Here is a 27,150-nt window from a genome sequence, read left to right on the forward strand (position 1 = left end):
AATAAATCCCTGTAATATTGATTAATCATTTTCCCAGACTGGTACAGTATGGTCTATCACCATCTGTGCATGTAGCCCTTCAGCCCCCTCGTTAAGTCCCTACCAGCGCCTGCTGTAAAGCAGAAATCTCACCTTGCAAAGCATTCCTCTCTAAAGCCTCTTTTTTAATCCTCTTCTCACACCCAAATCATGGCAAAGTTAAAGAAAAATCCAGCTCCAAGACAGTGATTTAAAGAGCAACTCAATCTTAAGGGAAAAAACCAAAACAAATTCTTTTTTTCCAGCTACCAGACAGGCTCTCCCAAGTAGGAGCTTCAGAACAGCATCCTACTCAGCCCCAGCCGGAGGTAGGGCGTGCAGCCCCACAGCCTGGGAGCGCAGGGAGCAGGAGCCCTGGTGTGGAGCCGCCCCCGGAGCCGCTGAGCCCCCAGGCTGCTTGGCAGAAGCCGGCAGCTCCAGCCCGGCAGGCAGGCACCAAAGTGGGTTTATCAATTCCATCAAGAGTTTTGACAGGATTCCCACAGAGCATTTTAACTGAATCACATCAGCATTTTTTTGACAAAATCAGCTCCCCATGAGAAAATTCCTCATCTACTCCAATATGTGCACTCTTATCACTATAATCCAGTAAATTGAACAAAGTTTGCATTTTATTGAAACAAAGAATGTTTAATATTATTTCAAACCCATTTTGTCCATGTCCATCCATTATCTTTTGATCCCTCTAAAAGCATCTAAATTTTTCACAACAGTTACCACCTAGAAATTCATGCTACTCAATTAGGGGTCTGCTTCCAAATTCTAATTGCTAAGGGTTTTCTTTTTAAGTTACTCATACACCTAAGATTTGTAGATCATAAAAGGTTTAGGTTTTTGTAACAATTTGAATAGTTGATTCAGCAAACAATTTTCAAAAGCGAAGAGCATGGGCTATACAAAACTATGGAACAGTACAGAAGCTGCCAATACAGACTGCCACATGTGTTCAGTGCGTGGCTTACTAATACACCAGAGAAAGTAATTTACTTGTGCATCTTGAATCGGGCAAGTAGTGATTCAGGAAGACACCAAAGCACATGCTCAACTTCGCAAATGTGAAGTCTCAAGGAAACAAATGAAAATTATTCCTGTGCCTCCAAAAATTCTCACAGTAGAGTCTTACTACCTAAACAGATTAAACAGAACTAGAGACTTAATTTCCTCATTTCTTTTACTCATGTAAACTATTTCTAAGACGGTAAGTATTCATAACATTGCTGATATATATTTAGTACTGCAGCCATAAGCATTTAAGCAATCCATAATAAATCATTTATTTCTGAAAATCAGGTCATTCCCAATTCAGGGCTACATCCCTAAATAACTCTTACATCACTTTTCTAACATCAGAGCAGAAACTGGCATAGCCTCAGTAAGTTAAAAATGCTTCCCTACAATCCAGTATTTTGTGGCAATAAAGAGACTGAAGAGACTGAAAAGCACTTGAAAATCAATGTAAAGGTATTCTCTGAAAGCAGAGAGGCTGGACAGCTCTGAATATCTAGCATTACACTTCTCAAAACTAGTTAACTGGTTCTGTTTTTTCCCCTCAGCCTAGCACTGTAGTTCATCTCACTTTAGCCAAGTGTTATGTATGTATGTAAGGTATGTGTAACATACCTTAGAGCTTCATAAAAATTCTAAACAGTTAAACAGAGTAGTGGGTACAATAGCGAGAATATTCCAAGTAGTATGGATTTTGAAATACCACTTTGAAGTGCCGATTTACTTACCTCAACACATACACCTTGAAAGATCACACATTTTCCCCCCCCGTACCTATATGAAAAATGCCAGCAACATGCTCACAGAATTCAATGTGTTGGGAGAGAAATAAGCTAAGCTATCTTGTTGTCAAATAACTAGTTTTGCCTTACCATGTGTTAGGTTTTCTGGTAAAAATCCAAACATGACATCCATATTTAGTTTCTTATCTTAGGTATGGAGGACAAATGTTTAACCAAATCAGTCAGCCACTTTTTACAGCACTAACAGATAAAATTACTCCCCTCTGTAGCAAAAAGGACATAAGATGATACTGAACATCACATCCTCTGTAAAATGAAGAACAGGGCTTTCAGACACAGCTGTTCTGGATTTTAGGCCATGATACTCCAACTTACAGGAGAAAGCATTTAAGAATATACATTCTTGATGGAGCACATTAGTAAGACAAATGGGAGATAATTCCATTGCACTAAATCTTGTTTCCAAGGGAAGTTGAACAGAATCTACCTATTTTACAAAGCTGTTACCATTCCATCAAATGCATCCTATTTAACTTGCAAAGACACTGGTTACCAGCACCACTCGCACCTCCAACACACTTACGGGGTACTCAATTGTAGGACACAATGAACCGATTTATGTCAATACAGAAATATTTGTTCAAGAGTATACCATCACTAAACCACACTGATCAAACCTGCCGTGCCCAGTCAATAGCAGCCTCCATACTATCATTTTTCAAGCTTTTGAGGGACAGCTCCCAAACTGTGTTCAGAAGAGCATTGATCATCTATAAGGTTATAGTAGACAGTGGGATCACCATCTCAGAGAATTTTAGTTAGGGTGAATACCAATGCCAGAAGTTGTGAAGGCTGACAGTGACCCACTAATAAAAAAAAGTTTGGAAAATACAACTTTAGACTTCAGACTTGAGAGAAATGCTCACCTAGAAAAATATCTGTAGCCACTACATGGGAATCAAAACCCAAGACCTTGAGGTTTCTATTCAAGTGATGAAAAAGTCAGCTGGCTGCTCTCCAAACCAAAACCCAAGCGCATTAGAAATTTAAGTTACAAAATCTTTCTAATAGGTCAGACTCAGAGTCCACTTGCGTAGTATCCTGTCTCAGATGATCACACTCCAAATGCTTTAAAGGCAGGGGAGCAAGAAACTGTACCGCAGAAAGGCTAGAATTCACATCCCTCTCTAAACTGTGCAACTGATCCTAAAAACAAACAGACACTTTAATCTCCAGGTAGTATACACATTCTCTACAAACAACAAAGCTTTGGTTGGTTAGTTTACTTAAACAACACAAGAAGCCATGAATTTAAGTATGACTTACTAGACATGGAATTAAAATATTTCTTCCGATTATTTTCAGATTTGTGACTTGCATTCCATTTCATTGAGTACCTGCCTAGCACATAATGAGGTAAAGGAAACACACTCCAAACAATATTTTCCGCTATCATTCATTACTTTCTACAGACAGACTTTCCATCTCTTAAGGTAAGAAATCACTAAGCTCTCCTTACTTGAGGAATACTTTTAAAAAGCAGTGATCAATGCTGCACAAGGCATTCCAGATGACAAACCATTGATTTTATAATGGCAAGTTTTCAATATTGTTTGACTTTGCAGTCTAAGACTGTGTGTCAATAAAATTGAAGTAGATTAAATTATTCTCCTTTCAACACATACTACTTTGAATTTATCCAACATTGAGTTTAGCCTGCGTGCTGGGTAGCTGAGCACCACCCAGCTGCTGGCTCACTCCCCCCTCAGTGGGACGGGGGAAGAGAATTGGAAGGACAAAAGCAAGAAAACTCCTAGATCGACATAAAGACAATTTAATAAGTGAAGGAAAAAAAGAAGGGAAAAAAATTTCCAGGTAATGCAGAAGCAATCACTCACCACCAGCAGACTGACACTCAGCTGGTCCCTGAGCAACAGCAACTTTGGAAAAACTCCCCTCCATTTTATTGCAGAGGATGATGTCATATGGCATGGAATATCCCTTTGGTCAGTTGGGGTCAGCTGTCCCCGCTGTGCCCCCTCCTCAGTCTACTCGCTGGGAGAAGCGGTAGGAAACAGGGAAGGCCTTGACCCTGTGCAAGCACTGCTCAGCAACAGCTAACACACTGGTGTGTTATCAGCACTGCTTTGGTCACCAGTCTAAAACACAGCACTATATGAGTGCTGTGAAGAAAATTAACGCCACTCAAGCCAGACCCCGGTACAGTCTGCTGTAGCACTGCTGCTCACCTTGCTTCACTAAACACCTCCCAAAGACACATTCATGTCTTTCCTAGACATGAAGGACTTACTCATGGTAGCTGTAAAGTCTATTTCATTGTACAACTCCTGTGATGTAATAACATTTTTTTTGCTTATTGACAACCTAAAAGATGTCTTCCATGGTTAAATTTCTTCCCAATGAAAACTGGTAATTTAGTCTCTAGTTTGATTTTGCCTTTCAGCAATAGGATAGGTAGGCCACCAGTTCTCTCTGACAATCCAAGTATTTAAAAAAAAAAAAAAGTACCAAGTAAAGTTTACTTGAAAGTACACTACTATTTACTTCATTCTACCAATCTGTTCATATGATGCATAAAATTCCAAAACATTCAGATACATTCAGCAAGCATCCATTGGCACAGGCTACAAATAAACTCCATTTCGGCTGCATGTTTGAAACGACATGAGAATTTTTAATTGTTTTTGATTAGAAAAACCTAATCATGTTAAACCAGGTGTGTAATTAAAAGCAACAAACTAGTTTATTCAGCTGCCTGAACATCCGTTCTCTGACTTTTCCTTATACTTGACAGGTGAAACTGGTAGGACAGCTTGAATGCCTACAGAAATCCAGTGCTTACTACTTAGTAAGCTTGAGGCACAAACTCGCAGCATAAACTCCAGAAAGTCAGATGCAAATCTTAAGTCAAAAGAAATGCATCAAGTACCAGATTTAAAAACATTTGAAGGAGCCCAGTTGTGCATGCATGATGAACTAATTTATGCTAAGAATTTAGGTAGGGTAAAAATATCTGATTCTTCCAGTCTTCATGACTGCAGAGAAGACCACATGATTGCCTGTCTAATTAAAAGGCAGATGTACTAATTAACCAAGGTGTGACAGGAGTAAGAAACCTGAAATAAGAGTTGTCCCCATGCACAGCAATCACAATCCTGTTTAGTTTCTGTAAATCTTAAAAACACAAATTCTCCCTTTTAAGAACTCAGTCTCACATTTGCATTTTGAGAACTTTCATGAACTTTCTAATACATATATACCTATGACACTTATATGAAGCATACCAACACATAATAAAGTGGAAAAGAACTTTACTGGCCCAAATTTATGCTGAGTTTTTACACAAATCACCTCTAAATACTCTTAAACTTAAAAAAAAAGGTAACAGGAAGAACAACCAAAAACCACACAATCTTGTGTAGTTGAACATAGAAGAAAGGGAAACTTTTTTTACCAAAGTATTGCTTTTGGTTTAGAAGCTGCCATAAGAAGTTTTTAGACCTCATGGTGGGTGAACACGCATAATGATTTGATCCTATCCAGAATCTGCAGAGAACCGACATACTTGGAGGCCACTAAGCTTTCCCAAAGCAGGAACAGCATCTGCTACTCTTTTTTTTTTTTCTTTTTCCCTCCTAGTTTCACTGTCACTACTCAGGCCATTATGGGCAGAAATGAAATTCAAAACTACCAAATCCACTCCTTGCTCCTGCTCACAGAAAGAGAGCAGGCGCTGGAGCTGTGAGAAAGGACACCCTATAAACTCCCTGAGTAGAGCAGCAGAGGCTCGTTACCACCCTTATGACAACGCTACCAAGACAGAGGACATGAAGCAAACATTTCCTCTGGAAGCTAGCAGTCAGCAACAGGTTACATACAGATTAAGAGCAAGAACCATCACCACCTGATGCCTTTCAACTGCCCATCATTTTTTACACCTAAACACCAATTTTTTCTAACTTTCCATGCTCCAGCATACCAGCATTCAGGACTGCTCATTTGCTTTCAGACTGTTTCTTCCCACACTGTAAGTACTTGGCTGGAAGAGATTTCTTGGGTAATCAAAATCATTCAGGGCTGCTAATATAAGCAAGTTATACGATCTTGTTCATAAAGTACTTGAGTTAGAAGCCCCTCCACTCCACTCTCTTCTTTCCTAGAAGACTTCACTACAACATCAGAAACCTTCCAATATTTTTCCTAAGTTATGACTAGTTTCAGCCATTTGTTGCCATACCAGGTCTTGTATTAAATGGCTTTTCTCAGAAGCCTTTATTTCCTCCAGCATAAAGAGGGCTAGCAGATTTAAAGACCAACACGGAATACGATTAGTCACACCACATATAACCATGCCCGTGGAATTCCTTACCACAAGACACAAACTTCTAATATCCATAGCATGGGTTTAATGGAGACTGGATGGAGGGTTACCACATATAAAACACTCAAACTCGTAAAATTCCTGAGTGACAAATAGCTCAAATTTGGAAGACAACTCGGGGATAATATTATACATGCCTGCTTCATTCTTGTACTCTTTCATTGCGACAGATATACACTCCAGATACGTCCACAAAATATGCCATCCAAGGTCTCAGAACACTTTCCTACAAGGGACAGCCACAACTGATGGGCCACAGGAAACCTGTCTAAAAAGTCTTACTAATGTCTTAAGGTCTACAGTAACCAAGCAATCTAATAGGTGAAATTCCTAAATCATTTTAACTGTTTTGTCAACTTTTGCAGAGGAAGGCAAAAATTGCAATAGGCCTTGCAATTGGGAATGGGGATTTTTTCCTTATCCCAAGCCTACCAGTTTAAAATTGGCAGTCCCAAGGACATGCAAAAGATACTTTACCGGGGTGCTCAAAAGCCAGCCCAAACCCTAAAAGAAAAAAAGAAAAAAAAGAAAAAAAGACCAGCCCAAACCCTAAAAGAAAAAAAAGAAAAAAAAGAAAAAAAGAAAAAAAAAAATCACACAACTAGAAGCAATCCCCAAAAATGCTTAAATCTTGTCCTATATGCAAATATAGGACATATACATATTCCTGTAATCTTTACACTCATAGAAAGTTGTTTATGCTCATTGCCTGCAACTCCTCCTCTTCAGTTCATTTTAAAATTTTCTACTGTCTTCTGCCTCTTATATTAAACTGAACTTATCCTATTGAGATCTTTAAGGACTTCTTCCCATACCTCTGGGTGAATTGTTAATCCTCATTCTCCTTGAATTACTACCTCTCCCCAACAACCAGCTGTGTGTCTCCTGCTGTCATATGAGAGTATTCTGTTTCTTTTTTCTCTCTGCTTGCACCTTCAATCATATAATTTGGAAAAAAAAAAATCCTAATCCACAACACAATTATCTAAGGATCCCACAAGCTTGCGTCCTCTTCTGGCTCCACACATTCTCTCAGAAATCTCACCGGTAAATGTAACCTATGCTTTTACGCTGACACACCACCATCCACTTCCCATTCAAGACTATCTCCCTTCCACCAAAACCAAGTCTCAGCATCTAACAATGTCTCAGACTTTTGGCAGCCAGCTCAAGGTCAGAGTTCTTGCCTCCCTCTCCCATCCCAAAGCACTCCCTTAATTAGCAGTTTTGTTACTATCCACCCCACAGCCATTTAGATCCCTAACCCAAACAAGCTTTAAACTAATTTTTCCCTAAAAAAAAATCATCGATTTGTTCTGCAAAATAACTGACAATCTCAGGTAGACTTTTACCATCTTGCACTTTTATTTTTCAACATCCTTCTCTGGCCTAGAAGAAAACACAACAAAAAAAACCCCCACAGACTTATCCCAGTCACATCTATGCAGAATGCTTCTCCAAAGGACATTTAACTTGCCAGTTGAACCATGCCACTGAGGAAAGAGGAAGTATACATATTTCAGTCATTTATCTCTCTGCATTATGGCAATAAACTTGGTTTTGCTTTCAAAAAAAGTTACGTTCTAACCCTGCTGTGTTGCCAGCGGAATCAAGATGCTGACTTCAGCAGCAACAGGCTCCACCACTTACTGGCTAGGCTTTCAAGGGAGCACCTTCACACCTTTTCCTACATTAGGAAAAAGTTTCTATCCAACACTCTGCTTTATCATGACATGTACATGACATTAGTTACACCACCTATGCACGAAATCACTTACACCGATCAACACGGTCTTATTTCTTTGTACTCCATCAGTTTCCTCCCATTATATTTCTAATTGATGCCAACTCAAACAGATGTATTTGCCTGATCCTACACACAAACAATACTACTAATAAACAAAAAACACAGACAACTCTCAAGTAACAAGGCAGTTGCTAGTCAAAAATGTAAGCATCTCCCCCCCCGCCCTTTCCTGCATTTTTAACAGCTCTAAACAAGTAGCAGAAGGCTGTTGTAGTACTTGGGACTGCTTCAGAGTATGATCAAATGTAAATGAGGAGGTTGGTTCTGCATTACCAATTTAATTCCAGTCACTTTAAATTAAGTCAGTTTAAAGAACTGTCATTGCATTCCCAGATAAAAATAAACAAAGACTCCCTAGTATCTGATTTCCTGCATTTTTAACAGCTCTAAACAAGTAGCAGAAGGCTGTTGTAGTACTTGGGACTGCTTCAGAGTATGATCAAATGTAAATGAGGAGGTTGGTTCTGCATTACCAATTTAATTCCAGTCACTTTAAATTAAGTCAGTTTAAAGAACTGTCATTGCATTCCCAGATAAAAATAAACAAAGACTCCCTAGTATCTGACAAGATTTCTTGCCTCCTGAAGTGGGTCCGTGGTTGGAGGTAGAAACTGAAAATATTATTGTGATATTAAAAAAGATTTCTTTCAGAAGTAGATATTAACTGAAAGCAGTTAAGGTTGGGGTGGGGGGAAGCTTAGTGCAACTTTAAGAGCGTATCTCCTCTCCCAGCTACATACTTGGATGTAGGACAGATTTTACCCTTGCTTTAACAGCCGTATGGAATGGGGACTTGGGCCGGGGGAAGGCTCTAATGGCGGGTACTATGTATTTTCACAAGGAATCTCCTTCCTACTTCAACCCATCACATCTGAAGCTATCCTGTATACTTGAAAACCCTAAACTACCATCATGGCTACATAAGCAAATGGCTCGGTTAATGGGCACAAGTGAGACAGGTCAGGTCTATTTTTAAAGCCAGAGGTTATGTACAAAGACTAAGACACGTGCAACAATTCTCCATCCATTGAGAGAATGAAGGAAGTGTACTACAGCAAGTAATCTCAGTATTCACTGAAAACTGTGGGGTGGTAGCCTATCATCTGACTACTTGCAGTTAAAACTGCACTGTAAGCTGCAATTCCTTCTGAACTGGGTTTGCTTCCAGAATTTCCTTAGTTTTCAACAGACTATGTATAGGATCAATAAATATTGAAAACAGAGTAATTACATTAAGAGTCATCATACAAGAAATTCCTGACTTTCTCAATAACATGAGCACTGTTTCAAGTTTCAGAGAAATGAACTTCAGCTCCAAAGCCAATAACGCCAACACTCAGAGTTCCTATAAGCACCATCTCCCAGCTCTAAAACAGAGATCTATGTCTATTAAAAAAAAAAAAAGTTCAACTTAGTAGCATAACCAGATCCAAGCAATGTGTAAAACTGAAGTAAAAAGAAGTCAGCTCTCTCCCTGAGCCAAAGCTGAACCATTAATTTGCATTATCTGCTGACCAGACCCAAGTATACATTTCCAATTCCTTATTTAGAACAATTTCAACCAAAAATGGGTCTCTCCTAGTACAACTGCAGCAGACTTCCACCTTGCTATACAGCATATGAAGCCAAATCCTGTCAATCTGAGCTTCCAGCCAGTGATCCCATATGTGTAGCTCATGCCTCCCTGCATCTGCAGGCATCTGTCTGTTCCTTTATGTAAGTGCATCAACAGACACACTTATACCAGATTTGAGACTAAAGGGACTTGCACCTTCCCTCCACCAGTAGCCTGGCTCCTACTCAGTACCACTTTTTTTTTTTATTATTACCACAGCACAAGACTACAGGTTTTCCTGAAGCTCTACTCTTAGCGTCCCACATTTAGCAAGCTGGAAACAAGCTGCAGGGCTAGACTGGCAAGGCAAATGGTGTTTAGACTCCAGTAGAGAGCTGGAGACAGGAGCAAAAGCCTCTCCCTGATTACACCCAACTTAAACCACATTTGCCTCCCTCAACCAGGAAAGAGCATCTAGATTCAGTGCTGGCAAAAACTCCTATCGCCCTGCTGCCAGTCACTGCTGCAGTACTACTGCCAAGTGCTACAATTCCCTCATCAAATGACAGCACATCCTCAAGCTAGAAAGTTAACTCTTAGTCAAGCCATGGCAACAAACAAGGTGGCATTTTTGAACTTAATCTCTCTGGTTAAATCTGCAAGCTCCTAATGAGCATGACTGATCACATACAGGATCACAACATTCACCAAAAATGGAATAAAAGGAATAAAAGTGAGAAGAAATACTAGTCCAGGAAAGCACAGTCTCACACACATTTTTGAGCATACCAAGCTGATCTGTTACTGTTACTTAAGAACTTAAAGATGCATTGGTTGAAGACAACCTGGTTTACTTTGATTAGAATGGACCAGCAACATGCACAAAACCACGTCTCGGATGAGGCAAGACAGTTCTGTACTGGCCCAAAATTTTATCACCTGGTTCACACTGAAATTCAGTTGCCCCTTTTTCCTAACTTGTAATCAGAAATAACTTAAAACTTGGTGAAAAACACACATTTGAACATCAAAAAAAATTCACTCTTGCCTACAAGTTTGATGTAGTATATTTCATAATTATAAACTATTATTTATATAAAATAATTCCTTCAAAAGCAAAACAGAGCTCAGACTTGAGAAAAGCCTTACCACACCTCTGATAAAAGGATTGAGGAGGAGGTGAAAAAAAAGAGAGGGGAAGGAGCAGAAGAGGAATATTGCAGATGAGGAGAAAAGAATAAGAGTAGAAATATACTATATGACTTAGAGAAGAGGATGAAATAACACATAGGAGAGACAGAAAAGGAAATGCAGGAAGCAATATACTGTGACCTGTTGTAGTAAAGAAACAAAACCAACTTGTGGGCCAACCCCATCACAGGGGCTGGGGCTTCAATAGCTAGACAGGGTGGGACAGAAGACATGAAGAAACCAGAGTCTCCAAATTTCACAATGTGGGTAGTACAAAGTGCCTAGCCATACCTCACAGGCAGACAACAAAATCACCTTGCTTAACACTGTACATCTACATAGTGGTCATAGTTTACATTAAACCCCCATTCTCTAGGTTGAAAACCAAATACTACTTTCAATCTTTAGCAGTATCTTTAACAATTAGCAATATTTAAAAAAAAAAAAAAAATCAGGTGACAACAACTGCCCTTTAATCTGTTGTTCCCACTATAAGTCTTATGATCTCTTTTGTTCGGTGGGGCAGGGGGAGGGGAGGGATGGAAGGAAAGCAGAAGGGGAAGGGAGAGGACATGTTCCCAATACCCAGCACTACTCAGTTTATGTTTTCTTCTCTTTGCCAGCAACTCAATTTCCACAGGCAGTCACAGTCCAGTGACAGCCAACACCTGACCAACTGCTACGAAAAGCACTGGTTTCACACGGACACTGGCTGTGCTATCCATTCGTCTCTCACTTTCTCTGGAATCACAGCTCCCCTTCTAAGTGAGGAGTATGCACCACCTTGCAGAACAGAGCCTAGACTATGGCTTGTCAGTAATTTTATGTATCACAGTTTGCAGTGTATTATTCTAAAGCACATATCAAGGCTTTTCAGTTGGCAGCACTTAACCAATAAAAAAATCCCACCTATAACGGACAATTAAATAGCCAGCAAAAAGTCAACTCTTCTTCCATGACTCCAGGAATCACTGTAACATTGTCAAAACTGATGAACACTAATTTTTGAGCAGTTTGCAGGCAACACTTCTTGCCTCTCCTAATAGCAACTATGACCCTCCCCTAGCCAGTTCTCTACTCAGGGCCTGATAGCATCAGCGTCCCAATATGAAATACTTGCTACAGTGAGTGGGGAGGAAAAGAAAAAAAAAAAAACACCCAAGCGATTCTGCGCAGCCCTCCTTAGCTGCAGGAGGCTGGTACTTGCTGTAAAGCATTCACTGCTGCTAGTAACCTCGACAACACGGGAAACACTTACTTTCCGCAATCTTGCCCTGTTAAACTAATCAATAATTTTGTATAATACAAGAAACAGAACTTCCTGCCCCCTGCTAACCATTGTAAAATGGTATATTACTATTTAACCAAGAAAGCTGATTTGAGAAAAATATTTCTTCAGGTATTTTCATTGTTATAAAACTCCTGAAAGTGTTGTATTCTGTATTATTGCTATAATGGCTATCTTTGTGTTAATCCTCTAGAAAACATCCAACATATCAAAACAACTGAGTTTGGCAGAGCACAAATAGTAATTGTGCTACCTCTTTGACCTCCGCGCAGGTATTTTTTCAGCTCCTAAATTAACTTTTGCATACAGAGGGAGAAAGATACAGGAAATATTGAGGTTACAAGTATGTGAATAGAAACTGACTCACCACAGTCCTTTGCTTGTTGGGCAGGAAGACTCTAACAATAGGCTTCTGTGGAGACTTAGGGTTATTCCGTGACATATCAGCAGGGTTTTGATAAACTGAAAGGGATGAAGGTGCTACAGAGAGGCTAGAGGAAGAAGATGATGCAACTGTGTCTGTTGAAGCTGAACTGGAGACAGAGAAATCAGTTCCATTCCCCATGGATTCCAATAACTGCTGTTCTCTCTGCTGTAGAGCATCTAGTTTGCTGGTGTACTCTTCATAGGCCTGTGAAGAAAAAGCAGCTATTTTAATGATGTAATAGCCTCAGACAAAACCAGAAATCTAAATTCAGAATGAACACAAACCAAAATGCATTCTAAACTAATTCAAATTTCCCAGGAATATGAACAAAATGGTCTGGTCAAATTTTTCAGTAGGACGCAAAGAAGAATGGCTTTCAACTCATTACGTTAAAACTTCTGAAGCAACAACTAATTTTTTAATAGATTAAATGGATAAGTGGATAAAAGAAATCATAAGTCACAGTTTCAAAGCACTTGCCCTAAATAGTCTAATTCAAAACTACTTTAAAGACGACAGCAATCTTTAACAAACGTTGTCAGCTGCATTGCCGAATTACTGTGCTACAGCTAAATTTATCATTCTGTTGGAATGACAGCTAAATAATCTAATGCAATAATTAAGAGAAAAGCGAAATCTGCTTTTTACCATTCTGTATCTGACAACTCACCTAGCTCATTGTTCACCATCTTTCACCTCTGGCACTATCCTTTCATACCAGATAGTACAAAACACTATTTCAGTTAGAACACAACTAAGTTTGCCCTGTTACAAAGTCATCCATAAACATGTAAAAGTGATTCTTTGAAAGAATTTTTTAACATCTGTATAAGATTAATTTGATTTTCCACCAAGTTTACGTAAAACCTGATTACAGACCTACCAAGTTTCTTAAACAAAAAAATTCAGTAACATTAAATTTGCCCATTAAGTTTTTATTAAAGGTAGCCAAGTTAAACATTATTGCCAAGCTCTATAATACAAATACATAATCAGTATATGTTTTTGTTTAAAGTTTGTTTTCATCAACTTTGTCTTTGTAACAAGAAATTTTTGATCTGTATCCAAGTATCAGAATTATTTCTTCAGCATGCAAATTAGTACAGAGTATCTTAAAAAAATCTGAACCAGTTAAGGAACAAGTGTTTCATGCTACATAAGCATGTCAGTGTTAACCAAGGACGTATTAGACCTTTACAGACAAGAAGAAACAAAGATCTTACAAACCTAACATCTAAGCAGTAGAGAACAAAATTTTCTACTTAGCTCTCCAGCAAGACCAAGATCTATGCCAAGCTGCATAAATTTTCAATGCCACAAAGGATATTTATGTTACGGAAAGATACTTTTTTTTTTTAAATGTGCTTTCTTCAAGTTTTCTGTGCATAACGTGTTGCTAATTAAAGTTATAGGAGAATTGAAATGACCAAAAAGTCTGTAGGGTTTACATGTGGAAAAAAATATTAAAGTTAAGAGAAAAAATAACCAGCATTCAGTAGTGCTGGCACAAATACTACATTTTACTATGAATTTATTTCTTCGGGCTGTATGTGCAGGTTCACCTAACCCAGGCTGGTTTTGTCGAGTAAACAGTGGTTGGCCCCTCCCTTTTTATGAAGGTTTAGCATCCCCCAGGATGGACCTATGTTTAAAGTTTGTATCATCATCCCCACAGTGTTAACAAAGAGAATGATAATTTGACAGTGAGGACTAAGAAAGAGAAAGCATTTTAAAGAACGGTGGTGAACATCATAATTTCAAATTCTAAATTTTATGGGTTCCATTTTTAATAAATGGACATAAGTTGCAGGAAACTGAGAACTACTTACTATTTTTTTAAAAAACTGAAGATGCTTAGTGTTTCATAAATAGACCCCAAACTCAGAGACTTAAAACCAAAACATTTTCACTCCACTGTCAAAAGTAAATTGAAAGGTTACCCAATTATAAATAATGGCATTTTTTGGCTGTACAGTAACACAAGTGTCTCTCTCCTAATTCCAGGATCAACTTTTCATGTAAATTCCAGTAAAAGCTCCATGCATCAAGAATTATTTTCAGTAAACAAAAATTAAGAATCATAAACTGTTACCATTTCAGCAATACTTTTCTAAATACTTACTTCCTTTTCTCATGAACATTGCAAAATATTATTTGAACACATGCAACATTACATTGCTTCCGGATTCTTGCGGGCTTAGTTCCCTCACAAAATTACACACATCTTTCAAAATACTCAATCCTACAATGCTTACACTGGCAGCTTAATCCGTCACTAATGCAAACTCGAAGTCAAATGATTTATCTTAAGAGAATAAACAATGAGCATGGAAAGCTGGGAGCTGCTGCTGGCTTTGGGTTCTATACCATTAAATTCTGCATGAAAAGCTCTCTATTTTTTACGGAGACAAACGCTCTCAAGTATTATACTGTTACTCAGTGTCATAGCAGAAGATCCTGTAATAAAAGATGATGGAACTAGAATGCATCAGTAGACTTTAAATACATCTTTCTCTTTTAAAAAAATTAAATATTTTTATACAGAAGGAGCAACAGTACATGCAGCAGAAAGAGAACAGCTCCAATAAAATCTCATTTTCACAAAGATTAAGTACTTGGTGAGACATTGGTTTCAGCTGACGACTAGCACCCATAGACCTTACACAGCCAACAGCACCAAGTCAAAACATAGAATTATCCCATGGAGTAAAGAGTATTACAACAGCAAAGCTTACCTATGGCAAGTATTTCTAGCTAAAAGAAAGATTATGCTGCAGAGCTGGCCTATCTACAACAGAGACCTGCAGCAGCATGGCCATATTAGCAGACAGGCATCAACAGCTACATAAATGTTCAAGTCAGACAAGGCCCTCTGAGCCAACTATAAGGTTGATTTCTAACATTGTTTTTCAAAAACAAACAAAAAAATTTAAAATTAAGTTTGTACAGCTTCTACAGCATGAAGAAGATTAAGCTGAACATTCAAGCAATTCATTAAATTAAGGATTTTAAAGGCATTTCAGAAGGAGAAGTTTATGAAATCTAGAACGAAATCCATTCAGTTTACATATTCCCATTAAGAAGTGAGTAATGGTCTACAAGAAAACTTAAATCTTGCTTTTAGCTTGATACGGAATCACAGGAGGAAAAAGAAAAAAAAAAAAGGTTGGAAGGTAACCCTGGAAGTTCATCTAATCCAAACACTTCTTTAACACAGAGCTAATTTTAAGCTCAATCAGGTTGCCCAGGGCCTTGCCAAAGCAAGTTTTGAAAGTCTTGAAGGATGGAGACTCCACAACCTGTGGGCAACCGGTTCCAAGTCTCAAAAACCACTATCATGACAAAGAATTTTCTCTTACGAAATTCACTTGATGCTATCTGTGACACTGCCTCTTCCCCTTTTGCTGTGCATGTCTGAAAAGAGTCTGACCCTCTCTTTAGGTTGCAAGAGCCTGCAGATTCCTCCTTAGCCTTCTCTTCTCCATGCTAAACACCACCCCAATGCAGTCACACACGTAGCGAGTAGATGGGTCCCTCTTCGCGCTGGCTACGCGCTTGCTAACGCAGCCCAGTCTGCAGTTTGCTGCTGTTACCGTGAGGGTGGGTTAGTGACAGCTCAGCTTGTTGCTCACCAACACTGCCCGGCACCTTTCCTGCAGAGCCACCACCCAGCCAGCCGCCCGCCCGCACCCATGGGCAGCCGCCTTCTCCAGGTGCAAGATGCTGCATTCGTCTCTGTTGTTGTGCCGCTTCTTGCCATGAGGCTTCTGTTCTTCAACTCCTCCAGCTCGTTTATTAGTTGCGAAAAATAGACTGTCTTTAATAACATATGTTACCCTCAACAAATGTATTTGTTTGCTGTATCGCCACAGGGCTTCCAATTTAGTGTGAATTTACAGTATTTCACAAAGTTAAAGGAAAATATGTATTTGAAAAGATGAACATTAGATTCAAATTGGCACATCTTATCAATCTACACATAATTCTATGGCTATCTAAAATAGAACAAAAAGTTAATTTTAATTATATTGCATATCAGTATATATGCGTATCATATAGTATAGTCTCATACATGTGAGAATACTCCTGAGGCTTCAATTAAGTAAAATGTTTAAAGGCCTGGTAAACTGCCAAGTCCAAGTTGTCATGTTTATATACAATGTATATAGATGCTATAATATGCTCGTGAGTGAGCAGGGGAGTTAAAGTTACTTCTTAAATGTTGCAACCTATTGACAATAAAAAAACTGACCGCAGAAGTCAACAGAATTTGCATGATGTTACGCGGATGTGCTAAAAGAGTTCTGTTGACAAGATGCTGACATGGGACTTTCTCAAAAATATGCGTATTTTTGTATTACGTATTATTTATACTATATTTGAAATTTGCTTTCTTGGGCCATAACCAGACGATTACATTCTAGTAATAACATCTAAGGAAACAAAAAACAACAAGTTAAATACTTTTTTTTAAAAAATTAATCTGGGACAAAACCAAGTAGCAAACTATGGTTTCTCCTTCTCCCTGCCCCCTACCACATCTGGTTAGAAACCCAATCTAAACTCAAGCAGACCAACTGGTTTTACCATCCTCTCTCCCTTCCTCAATCAATTTTAGATAATATCCACACATTGCAAGACTCTTAAAAGCCTAAACTACAGTTTCCTGGTCCTTGAAACTGAGATTGTGTTTCTATTTAAAAGATGTCTGACCTTTTAGGCTGTTGATCAAATGCAAATCCCACTAAGTCAAATGGAAGCTGAAGACAGACAGTAACGTACGTCAGGATTTCTTCATCTAGTAAGACTCCTAAATCTGTACTTAGTCTAACTTTAGACACTCCAGTTTTGGTCCAACATATTTGATCAGCATCTGTTAGGAGCCTGGTAAAAATTAAGCTGAATTTCCCCAGAGAACCGCCACATTTCCCAGTGCCTGTACCCAGAGTTAGCATTTTCCTGGAATCCCACAAACAGTCTGAAACAACCTCAGATTGAGCACTAAGATCCATTTCAGACTGTATCTGCCTGCTGTTGCAGTAAGAATGCTTTAGATCAGAAAAGAGGTAATCTTCTTTAATTAATTTGACCTCCTGCGTGGATTCTTCAGATATACAAGAATAAGGAATGAAATACTCTCCTGAAATTCAACAGCCAAACTCTCAAAAATGGCCTCTGAATAAAATATGTTTAATAGTCCAGGAAAAGAGAAAGCTAGGATTAAAAAAACAAACAAACAAAAAAAAAAAAAATAAAATACGTTTAATAGTCCAGGAAAAGAGAAAACTAGGATTAAAAAAACAAAACAAACAAAAAAAAAAACCACAAACAAAAAAAATCACAGTAGCTGGGGACAAACATACCTCTGCCGCCATGATTCTCATTTTAAATTGCTTCCAAGAGTAGGAAAGAGGATGATTCCTTCAGGACAATACTAGAAAGCTGACTGAGTTTTAAAACTTATTTTGATACCACTATCATTCTATCTATGCACTTGTATACTGTTTTATTTTGTGTGGCATCCAAACAAAAAAATGCAGGCAGCTTACTCTTGTACTGTTAACTGAAGTAACAGGTCCAGGATGCAACTTCACACCACACGAACAACTATTTACATATGAATGGGCTAAAACTGTTCAATTCAATTAAGTTCTCACAGATGAAGTGTTCGTAGGTAATACTGTACACATAACTACAAGGCAAGAAAGACACACAATGCATTTTGGAAGTTTGAATAGGTAAGGCCTCCCTGAACAGTCATTAAGGGTCTACAAAGGCTAACAAATCTGATTAAGTCATCTAAGCACGATCTCTCCTTTCTAAGTTTGAGCTGACTGCTTTTGGTCAGTCTGGATCTGTACAACCCATTTCAGTTTGTAAACAGCATTTGTTGCCAATGCAAAGTTGAAATGCACAGATCTTTATTCTCCTTTCCCTAACTTAGGTTATCCTTTTCATCAGCACTTGTTGGTAGAGGAAAAAAAAAAAAATTGATGGCCATTACAGAAGAATACACAACTGCGTATTTCAATGATTTTTGCTAACTGAATCCCAGCTTTTCCCAGTATCATAATATTAGACTTCTTTGCAGTAAAGATCTCCAATATTTACAATGCTTAGACAAACCCTTAAGAAAAGGGTTTTTCCACAGTGAATCACAAACTGTGTATTTTGGGAAACAGCACTTCAAGGACAGATATAACGCACCAAGAAATTATGTGGGAAGACAAAAATCACTGATGTTTTCAGCTGCTGTGATACAGAGTGCTTCCAAAAAGTGTGGTAAAACCTACTGATGAGCTCCTGCAGCCTCTCTTCCCGAAGAAAAGAAAAATGCTATTAGTGATATTTCTATATCTACTAAGTCAAGCAGTTATTTCAAATATTTGACAGTGATTTCCAGGAGTCTGTTAGAGCTGGGATACATGCTCACACACAGGGGATGGAAGAAGTTAAGAACTAGGATTACCTAAGAAAGAATTCTAGCTATAAGCCATTTTTAGATTTTAATACAGCCACTGCTTACTACATTTATCTTCCAACTGGAACAGAAAAGTTTTTCTTGTAATCATATTAGAGAACATTGGTAAGATTCCCGAAGCTATTATTAATTATAACAATTAGAAGAAAAATGTGTGGTTAATGACAAACGTTCTTTTCTTTCTTCTGTTCGTTTTGTTTCCTACCCCTGTACCTTATACACACACTCAGAAATCTCTCTGCAGCTTTGGTCTCTTTCCTCAGCCCCTACTTTCCTGCCCTGAGAGGAGAGAGACAAGCTACCTGCTGCCCTCCAGCTTCATGCTACATTTTCCGCTCCTAAGCAGCTGCACAAAAGTAGCCTGCCCAGGCTTGCAGGCCCTACAGTCACCTTTTCAAGACTGTCACTGAGGACTGATGGATCAAGGCAGGGAGATACCCCTGAATCCGAGTACCCCCTCTTGCAGGAATAATTAAATATATGCTGAATTCAACATAGTATATGTCAATCACTTTTGATATTTCAAGAAATCCATTCCTCTTTCATAGTCAATTGATGAATCCTGAAATGATGGCTGTAACAATAGCTGTCAGTTTTAAAGTTCTTCTGATTTAAATGCATTGAACCCTCCCCAGAATTAAAAAAAAAGTCTGACACAAAAAAAAAACGTTTTGTCTTCTTACTCTTAGGTGAGCACAGAAACAAAAGCTTATCAGCTTCTATTTTCTTGAGCAACTGTAACTAAGGCATAAATTCCTTTTTATTTTTAAATGAGGTCTATGTTTTATATTCAATGCACAAACAATTTTACTACATCCTTTGAATGCTCACTTTTCAGAATTAATTTTCTTGTTCAATTCTTCAGCTTTCCTTAGTGCGCTTCCGCTCCCCCAACCCCTTCCTTTCCACTCTTAATTGAAATGCAGTTTTGTCGCCGCGTTCAATCACAACTTTACTTGACAGGTCTACAGAGGCAGCTCCAGCACAGGCCAGGAGCCAGCGCAAGGAGTGCTCTAAGTTCTGTGAATGTGAGCCGTTAGTGGGATGCGTAAGAAAGGAAGGATATAAAACCAGACAGGAGTACAAAAGAACCGAACAAATCCTATTGTACTGAAACTGTACACACCAGAAGAGGGATGGATAGCTGTCAAGCTTTTCATAGGTATACAAAAAGCCATGGTTTTGCAGAAAGCATTACAATAACAAACTAGATGTTTACAACAGTGAAAGGCAATATGGGTGAAAGCAAGTGTTCATTTGCAGGTACTTATCTAGCAATTAGCTTTGGCTAATTCCAACTTTTGCTAAGAGAAGCAGACAACATGCTTGCTGATAGCACTCAAGAGATGATCAATTGGCACAATCTACAGAAGTCCTTAAAAGTTGCTTAAATTTTATGGAAGATGCAAAGAGATCAGAGCAGCAGAAGGAAACAAAGGCAAGGGTGATGCAGTCCAAGTAGCAGACTAGCAAAATCATCCATACAGATTCTGGGCAAAATCAGGGCAATATTGCACTTTACAGCCAGAAATGAGACTTCAGCAAAACAATCAAAAATAAAAGTCAGAAGAGGATGGACGGAGTATAAGTTACATTACCTTCCTGTTCAAGCACTTTGGAGATAGTACACAAAGCATAGTGTCAAGACCTAGACACAGCCTAGAAGTGAAAACTTGGGGGGAAAGAGGGATCGTGCATAGAAGTCAGTGATGATGCCCTGGTACGGAACTGAGCAACAGGCCCAATATAGCACAGCGGCTCTGTACATCGGGAGTTTGCTATTTCTAATGGATGTCAGACAGCCATGTTATCTATTGAACCTTTAATGCTGCAACCAGGGTTGTTCTGGCCCTTTTTCTGACAGGTAGAGGAATGCAGAAAGTCAAAACATTAGCTCTATCAGTGACAGATTAGATTCAGGCAAATTGCAGCAAAGTAAATTCTGACAACAGAAAGCAACCCCTGTTCTTGATCAAGCCAAAAGCAGCCAAAAAGGTGGGAAATGCACAGAAAGGATGCACCAGAAAACCGCTGCTGTGTTGAAATGAACAGTCAAGGGTAGACAGTAATCTTGCTTCTGACTGTATCAGGTACTCTGTAATCTATTTTTCTTTTTCTTTCCCTCACAATTCAGTTCTACCACAGGAAATCTACACACTAAACAAATGACAGGTTTGCAGCATTTAATCCTATTCACTTCAATCAATCCATCTGAGGACGATCTAATCTAAGCTAACAACCCTCCAAAGAGAAAGTTCCTCTCTCTCTTACCCCATTTTCTAGGTTCTTGGCTCACAGCTGCAAGCTCTTCCCTTCCCTTACCTTAACCACAGCTTTGGGGCTCACTGGACTTCACCATGACCAAGTTCAATCTACTAACTGGATGGCAAACTAATCCAACAAAACCAGAATATTTTCCTTCCAGGTTAGTGATTGGAAGTGGCTTAGCCACTACTGGTACTGTAAGTACCTGAACAAAGGTAGCAGAGGAACCACATAGCAAAGAGCTGGGAAAATCAAGGCTTTTCATTTCAATGATGGTGGGCTCTTTTCACAGGACTGGCTGTGTTCAACTGAAAAAGCAGAATCCCAGTCACTCCCATCTTCCTCCCAATGGTTTACTGCTCCCTAGTCAGTACCAGCACTACTTGTCACGAGACTGGCTTCATGATCCAGCAGAACTCACTGCAGCAGAAGAACACCCTGCTCCGTCTTGCAGAGCTTCCCTGCCACGTTGATGAGCCAGAACTGCAGTTTCATCTCAGCAGCACATGGAACCTTCAAACTTAAAAATCTACTTTAAGCTTCACCAACTATTTCAGACTTACCATACTCTTTACACTATCGTAATAATTTCCCAGTACACATTTATGACTGTAAATGCCCTCTTCCTTACTAGTGAACTACAGAATAATCTAAAAGCTTCCAGCGCAGGGGTCTCAGTTTTAATTTAGATACAAGCAAGTGACTAATGGCTATAATAAACTAAGGATTTCACTACCTGAAATCCAGACTTAGAACAGATTAAGCTCATTATTATTGTAATTCGATACACAATCTAATGAAAGAAACATACATGTGGCAATATTAAATCCAGACACATGGAATGAACCGGTTCATGTGAAAACAGAGGTGTGTTTATATACCATCGAGTGTTAGAACAGTGATTAGGACTCATTCAATACTCCCATTTCACATTAGCAATAAGTAAAGCAACTACAGAGGGCCTCATTTGACCTTAACTGTTAAGGACATTATGTCAACATTTGTATAATCAAGCTAGTGCCCTGCTCTGACATATTAAGATAAAAGCTAAAAGTACCTCAAATAACGAGATCTTTATTTTTAATTGCCCAGTGCCTTTAGGCAGCAATTACAATTAAAAAGACTACAAAAGAAACCTGTTGACCTCCAGTTATTTCAATACTTGAGAGAACCAAGAAAAGGGCAGGGTTTGGAGCAAGTGATACCCATTCAATTCCTAATAGATGTGACTTATGCATGCAGTCCTTTTTTATGCTCTTAATGGTCCTACGTCAATGCAACTTTATGAATCTGGAGCGATGAAAGAATACAGAAATTTAATTTGTAGTTAGTTTACAAATTAAACACAGCTTAAAAAAATATTACTCCACCCTACAATTTTGTGTATTTCTTTAAGAAGTTCCCTTCTACTAATACCATTTTTTGGATTCTACATGATTATTTTTCAAAGAGAAAAAAGTGAAGTCAACTGCTTTAAAGGCAATGTTAGTTTTATAAGAGATGTTTTCATGTGTATATGTATATATTTTCTCTTAAAAACACAGCATGCCTTTTCCTATTATACACACACAATCTTTCCCTCACCCCGCACCTAAAAAGAATGTTTTACATTTCAGTTGCACCAACACAACTATTAGACCATGCAACTGATCTTCCCCTACTGATGTGTATCAGGAATCCTACACAGTTCCTTTCTATCTCCAGGGAAACAGTTAAGTTTCTAATATACAAGGAGAATATTCTCTTTTACTACAGGTATTCTCAGCTTTAACATAAGATGCCTTATATAAGTAATCTAACCACATTCATTTGAATGTAGACTTACCTCTAAGTATATCGATGGTGGGTTATGCTCTCCTCCAAATTTGTCTAGCAGTGCCTCTATATGTTCTTGTGTTAATTTAATCATCTGTTTGATATTCCACACCTAAAACAGAAAATTAAAAATTTTTATAATCAAAAGGAGCCTAGAGAATCTGTCCTAAAACAAATTACATTTTCTTGATGTTTAATAACAGAAGTCCATAATAAAAGTATTTTAATTATCAGTAAAAGAGTGAACAAAGCTATCCCGTTCATCCACTGTCAGTAAGACACAGCTTGCTTCTGAGATAAACAGAGAAAAATTAAATTTGGTTTTAAAATTCAGGAACCACTGAATAAACAACTTTTAAGAACAGTTTATCTTTCATGTTTATCAAAACCATATTAAGTATTTTTCTTGCAAGACTTTGCAACCCAATTTCTACAGTACTACAAAGTTTAGTGAAGGAGTTCTTCTATCAAACCTTAAGTAATCTGTATAAACAATATTCACAAAACCTAGACCTAGTGTTCTATTTGCATGGGAATAGGATGTCTTGATCTTAAAAAGCACCTTCTATACCCTGACTTCTATACTCTGTCTACCCTGCAAGTAGTCCAAGACCTTGGACATGATCTGAAAAAGACATCTACCTCTAGCACACAGACAAAACTTAGGGCACTGTACTATGAAACAACTCAGGTTGTTACTCATTCTTCACAACATCTTGAAAGAGTCAATTTTAGGACTTTGAGACTATTGTAGGTGAACAGTACTATGAATCCTAATTAATACCTTTGTGAAGCACAAGCCCAAACATTTAAAGCAATAATGCTACACTGATTGAAGAAGCTACTTTAGTCCAACCAAAGTCAGAAATTTCTAGTGGGGGAAGAGGGAGGAAAAGGAGAATCTCTTCTTCATAGGTACTGTTATTCAAACTATTTATCAGGAAAAAAAATGATGACGTCACAGTTATTAGACCCAGGATGGAAGAAATTAATACACACAGTGCTTCTTCCAAAAGAATTTTAAAGATTCCTGTTACCTTTTTCAGTTCAACTCCTATCTGTTTCACAGATTATAATATATACAGCCTCAAGACCAGGTCTGGATTTACAAATTGTGACAACCTACCTCTTTAAAAAGAAGATGCAAGTAACTTCACATTCTAAAGTAGGCACCAATAATAGGATCCAATCCAAGTTGGATCAAACCAAGTTTTACTACATAACTTGCGATATTCACAAAGAAACAAACTGTAAAATCAGAACTCACATTTTGCACACCACTTTATTTACCCTTTCTAATTCTAGACATCAGTTACTTGCCAGTAATTTCCTAAAGTAAACTAATAATTGATTCACTTCTAGCCCAAGTTTTAGAACAGATACCAGAACAAAGATGTCATCAAGAAGCTACAGTCAAGCAAAAATAGTTTGCTCAGGAACAAGCAACCCAAACTAGAAGAGGGGAGCGAGGGGACACCAAACAGAGTGTGCTATTCAAGTATTCTGTATGTAAATTCCCTTGAAGCAACTGTGGAAGTCAGCTTGCTCTCAACTTGCAATCAACTTATCATGTTGAAGCTAGGACTGCCAACCAGCAGCAAAGAGGAGGATTTCTGTATTTTGCTAGTTTTTCCCAAGATGACAAGAGCTAGTTGTATGGTTGGTGAAAAGAACAAGCTTGAATCAACAATATTTCAATTAACCTGCTCAATATAAGAGTTTAGGATGTTTAGTTACTGTGTAACTGGTAACACGCTGTTAACCTGCGGGTGTATACAGAAAATTCTTGGCAAACTAAGGAATCATCTCAGGATTACCTTCAGAAACAGGTTTCATTAGTACTTAATGCAACTTCTATTATTTGGTCATTCTGGCAATTCTACCCACCAAAAGGTTTTCCTCAACACGTACTGTACCACAACCAATATCAACAATTTACAGTACTTAAATGCCTGGCAATGGGCGAGGTGGGGAGGGAAGATGCTTCACTGAAAGTAACCCAGAATCGCAGAAGGGTTGAGGTTGGAAGGGACCTCTGGAGTTCATCTGGTCCAACCCCCTGCTCAATCAGGTTGCCCAGGACCACGTCCAGATGGTTTTTGAGTATCTCCAAGGATGGAGACTCCACAGCCTCCCTGGGCAACGTGTGTCAGTGCTCAGTCACCCTCACATTAAAAAAGTGCTTCCTGATGTTCAGAAGGAACCTCCTGTGTTTCCGTTTGTGCCCACTGCCTCTGGCCCTGTCAGTGTGCACCACTGAAAAGAGCCTGGCTCCATCTTCCTTTCACCAACCCTTGATCATCTTCGTGGCCCTTCACTGGACTCTCTCCAGTATAGCCATGTCTCTCTTGTACTGGGGAGCCCGGAACTGGACACAGCACTCCAGGTGTGGCCTCACCAGTGCTGAGTAGAATGAACCCCTGTCAGTTGAGTTTCCAAATACTTTTGAAGATTGATAATGAATAACTTCCTTGCTCATATGTTATTTTCTATTTTGTGCCATAACCACAACCTTGCTTCTCTCTTTTCTTACAGTAAAGACATCGAATAACAAATATAACTGAGCAACAGCAATATGCACAACAGAAGCACGTTATTTATGAGATGTTGGCAAAAAAATCACAGAAATCTTCCTGCTAAGTTGATATCATGACAAGAGCAAAAACTGAGTGACTAATGAAGAAAATAAAAAATTTTGACACTTACTGCCAGTTGCCAGGCTATGGCAAAAATGTCTTCACCTGAAGAAGCTGAAGTTAAAGTCTAGTGGAAGACAACATTGCTCAGAGGAGCTGGAAATGGTGCCTTGAATTACCTACTATAAATCTGTGCACTAAACCAAAAGCCTTTCCACAAGTGAATCTTACAGGCAAACTTAATATGGATTTCTATCATCTTAGGAAGGCTATTCACACAGTTAAAAGTACGCTGAAGGCAGAAGGAAATTTATCAAAGTCAACCATAGCAACAAATCATTACTTGTTGCTCACAGAAATGGAAAACCTATTTTGTATGCCATATTCATCAAAAGTCTTCTGACAAGCTGAAAAAACTTTCACAAATCTAGTACTGACTAGCATATTCTATCCCTACTCACACGCACAAGAACACATATGCCATGGCAAATTTCCAAGCTTCACAATTTCCCTTTAAGTGGCAACTTCTACTTATTTTTACTTACAGAAAACTTACCTTCTGGCTTCCCATGTCAGTGAATATGCTTATACACAGTTTTTTGTGGTCCAGAGTATCTCTTACCTAGCTAGCTCCTTGACAATCAACTTCTGTGCAAGTATATTGCATTCTACTATGCAGGATCTATGACTACTCCAATTCAATTGAAGGAACTTGAGCCTTTTCCTAACTGGAATTCAGAACTGGTGCTCTGTGCAAGTGACCTCATGCGACTCAAAAACGTCTGCTTCTGCACACCACAGTACCCACAGCTTCCGCCTCACAAAAAATACACCATACCTGTTGCACTTACTCAGCCAGCAGAGCCAGCAACTTCAGCCTGTCTTTTCTCGTCGCAGCCTTGCTTGTTCAGGTAACTCATCTCAGCTAAGTTTGCATCATGTGCACCAGCTCAGCCTTACAGACTTTGAGCCAAGACATATCCCCATCATCTCTGTGGAAAACACCTGAAACACTACGTTCTTAAGAATTAAATCTCTTGAGTTCAGACGCACTCACAGACATACGGGTTTCTTTCAACTGTCCAAATAAAACTTAAGTATACAAAAATTGCCTAGGATTTTAGTAAGTGTCTCATTCCCCACAACGACGTACATTCCAGGACAGCAGCGAAGAACTACCTACCAACAGAGTCAGCAAAACCATAAAATATAGAATCCTCTTAGCAATCAGTTCTGGACCAAAGAGCTTGTTCCTAGACAACAGAATAAAACCAAGTTTTTCAAGCTAAATGCATACATACTAATACCATTCCTTCCTCGAGATCTCACAGTAATCCCTTTATCCACACTTTATTCACGCTTTCTCTAGAAGTAAAAGAAAACTGCAGAAGCCTGCTGGTCAGAACAGACCTATTTTTTGTTACTCTTATGAGCACTTCACTATACTTACAAAACTCCACACTTATAGGAAACCATAAAACCACAACTGCCAAGTA

General features: G+C 38.6%; 1 protein-coding gene across 2 annotated transcripts in view; it reads right to left on the reverse strand.

The window, feature by feature from the left end:
• The window catches only part of BRAF (B-Raf proto-oncogene, serine/threonine kinase), a 63,892-nt gene extending 40,161 nt beyond the window's left edge, over positions 1 to 23,731 (reverse strand). Inside the window, exons 1-3 of one of the 2 annotated variants that reach the window (XM_009584462.1) lie at positions 23,661 to 23,731; positions 23,029 to 23,130; positions 12,398 to 12,661 (exon numbers count right to left, since the gene is read on the reverse strand). In XM_009584462.1, the coding sequence (XP_009582757.1) occupies positions 12,398 to 12,661; positions 23,029 to 23,112 (348 nt within the window). In that variant the 5' untranslated portion in view covers positions 23,113 to 23,130; positions 23,661 to 23,731. Of the gene's footprint in view, positions 1 to 12,397; positions 12,662 to 23,028; positions 23,131 to 23,660 lie in introns of those variants that run through there. The other variant, XM_009584461.1, reaches the window with a different exon arrangement.
• Positions 23,732 to 27,150: the final 3,419 nt, after the last annotated feature.

The sequence above is a fragment of the Fulmarus glacialis genome, unplaced genomic scaffold, assembly GCF_000690835.1.
Source record: "Fulmarus glacialis isolate BGI_N327 unplaced genomic scaffold, ASM69083v1 scaffold1159, whole genome shotgun sequence".
In the NCBI taxonomy this organism is placed as follows: Eukaryota; Metazoa; Chordata; class Aves; order Procellariiformes; family Procellariidae; genus Fulmarus; species Fulmarus glacialis.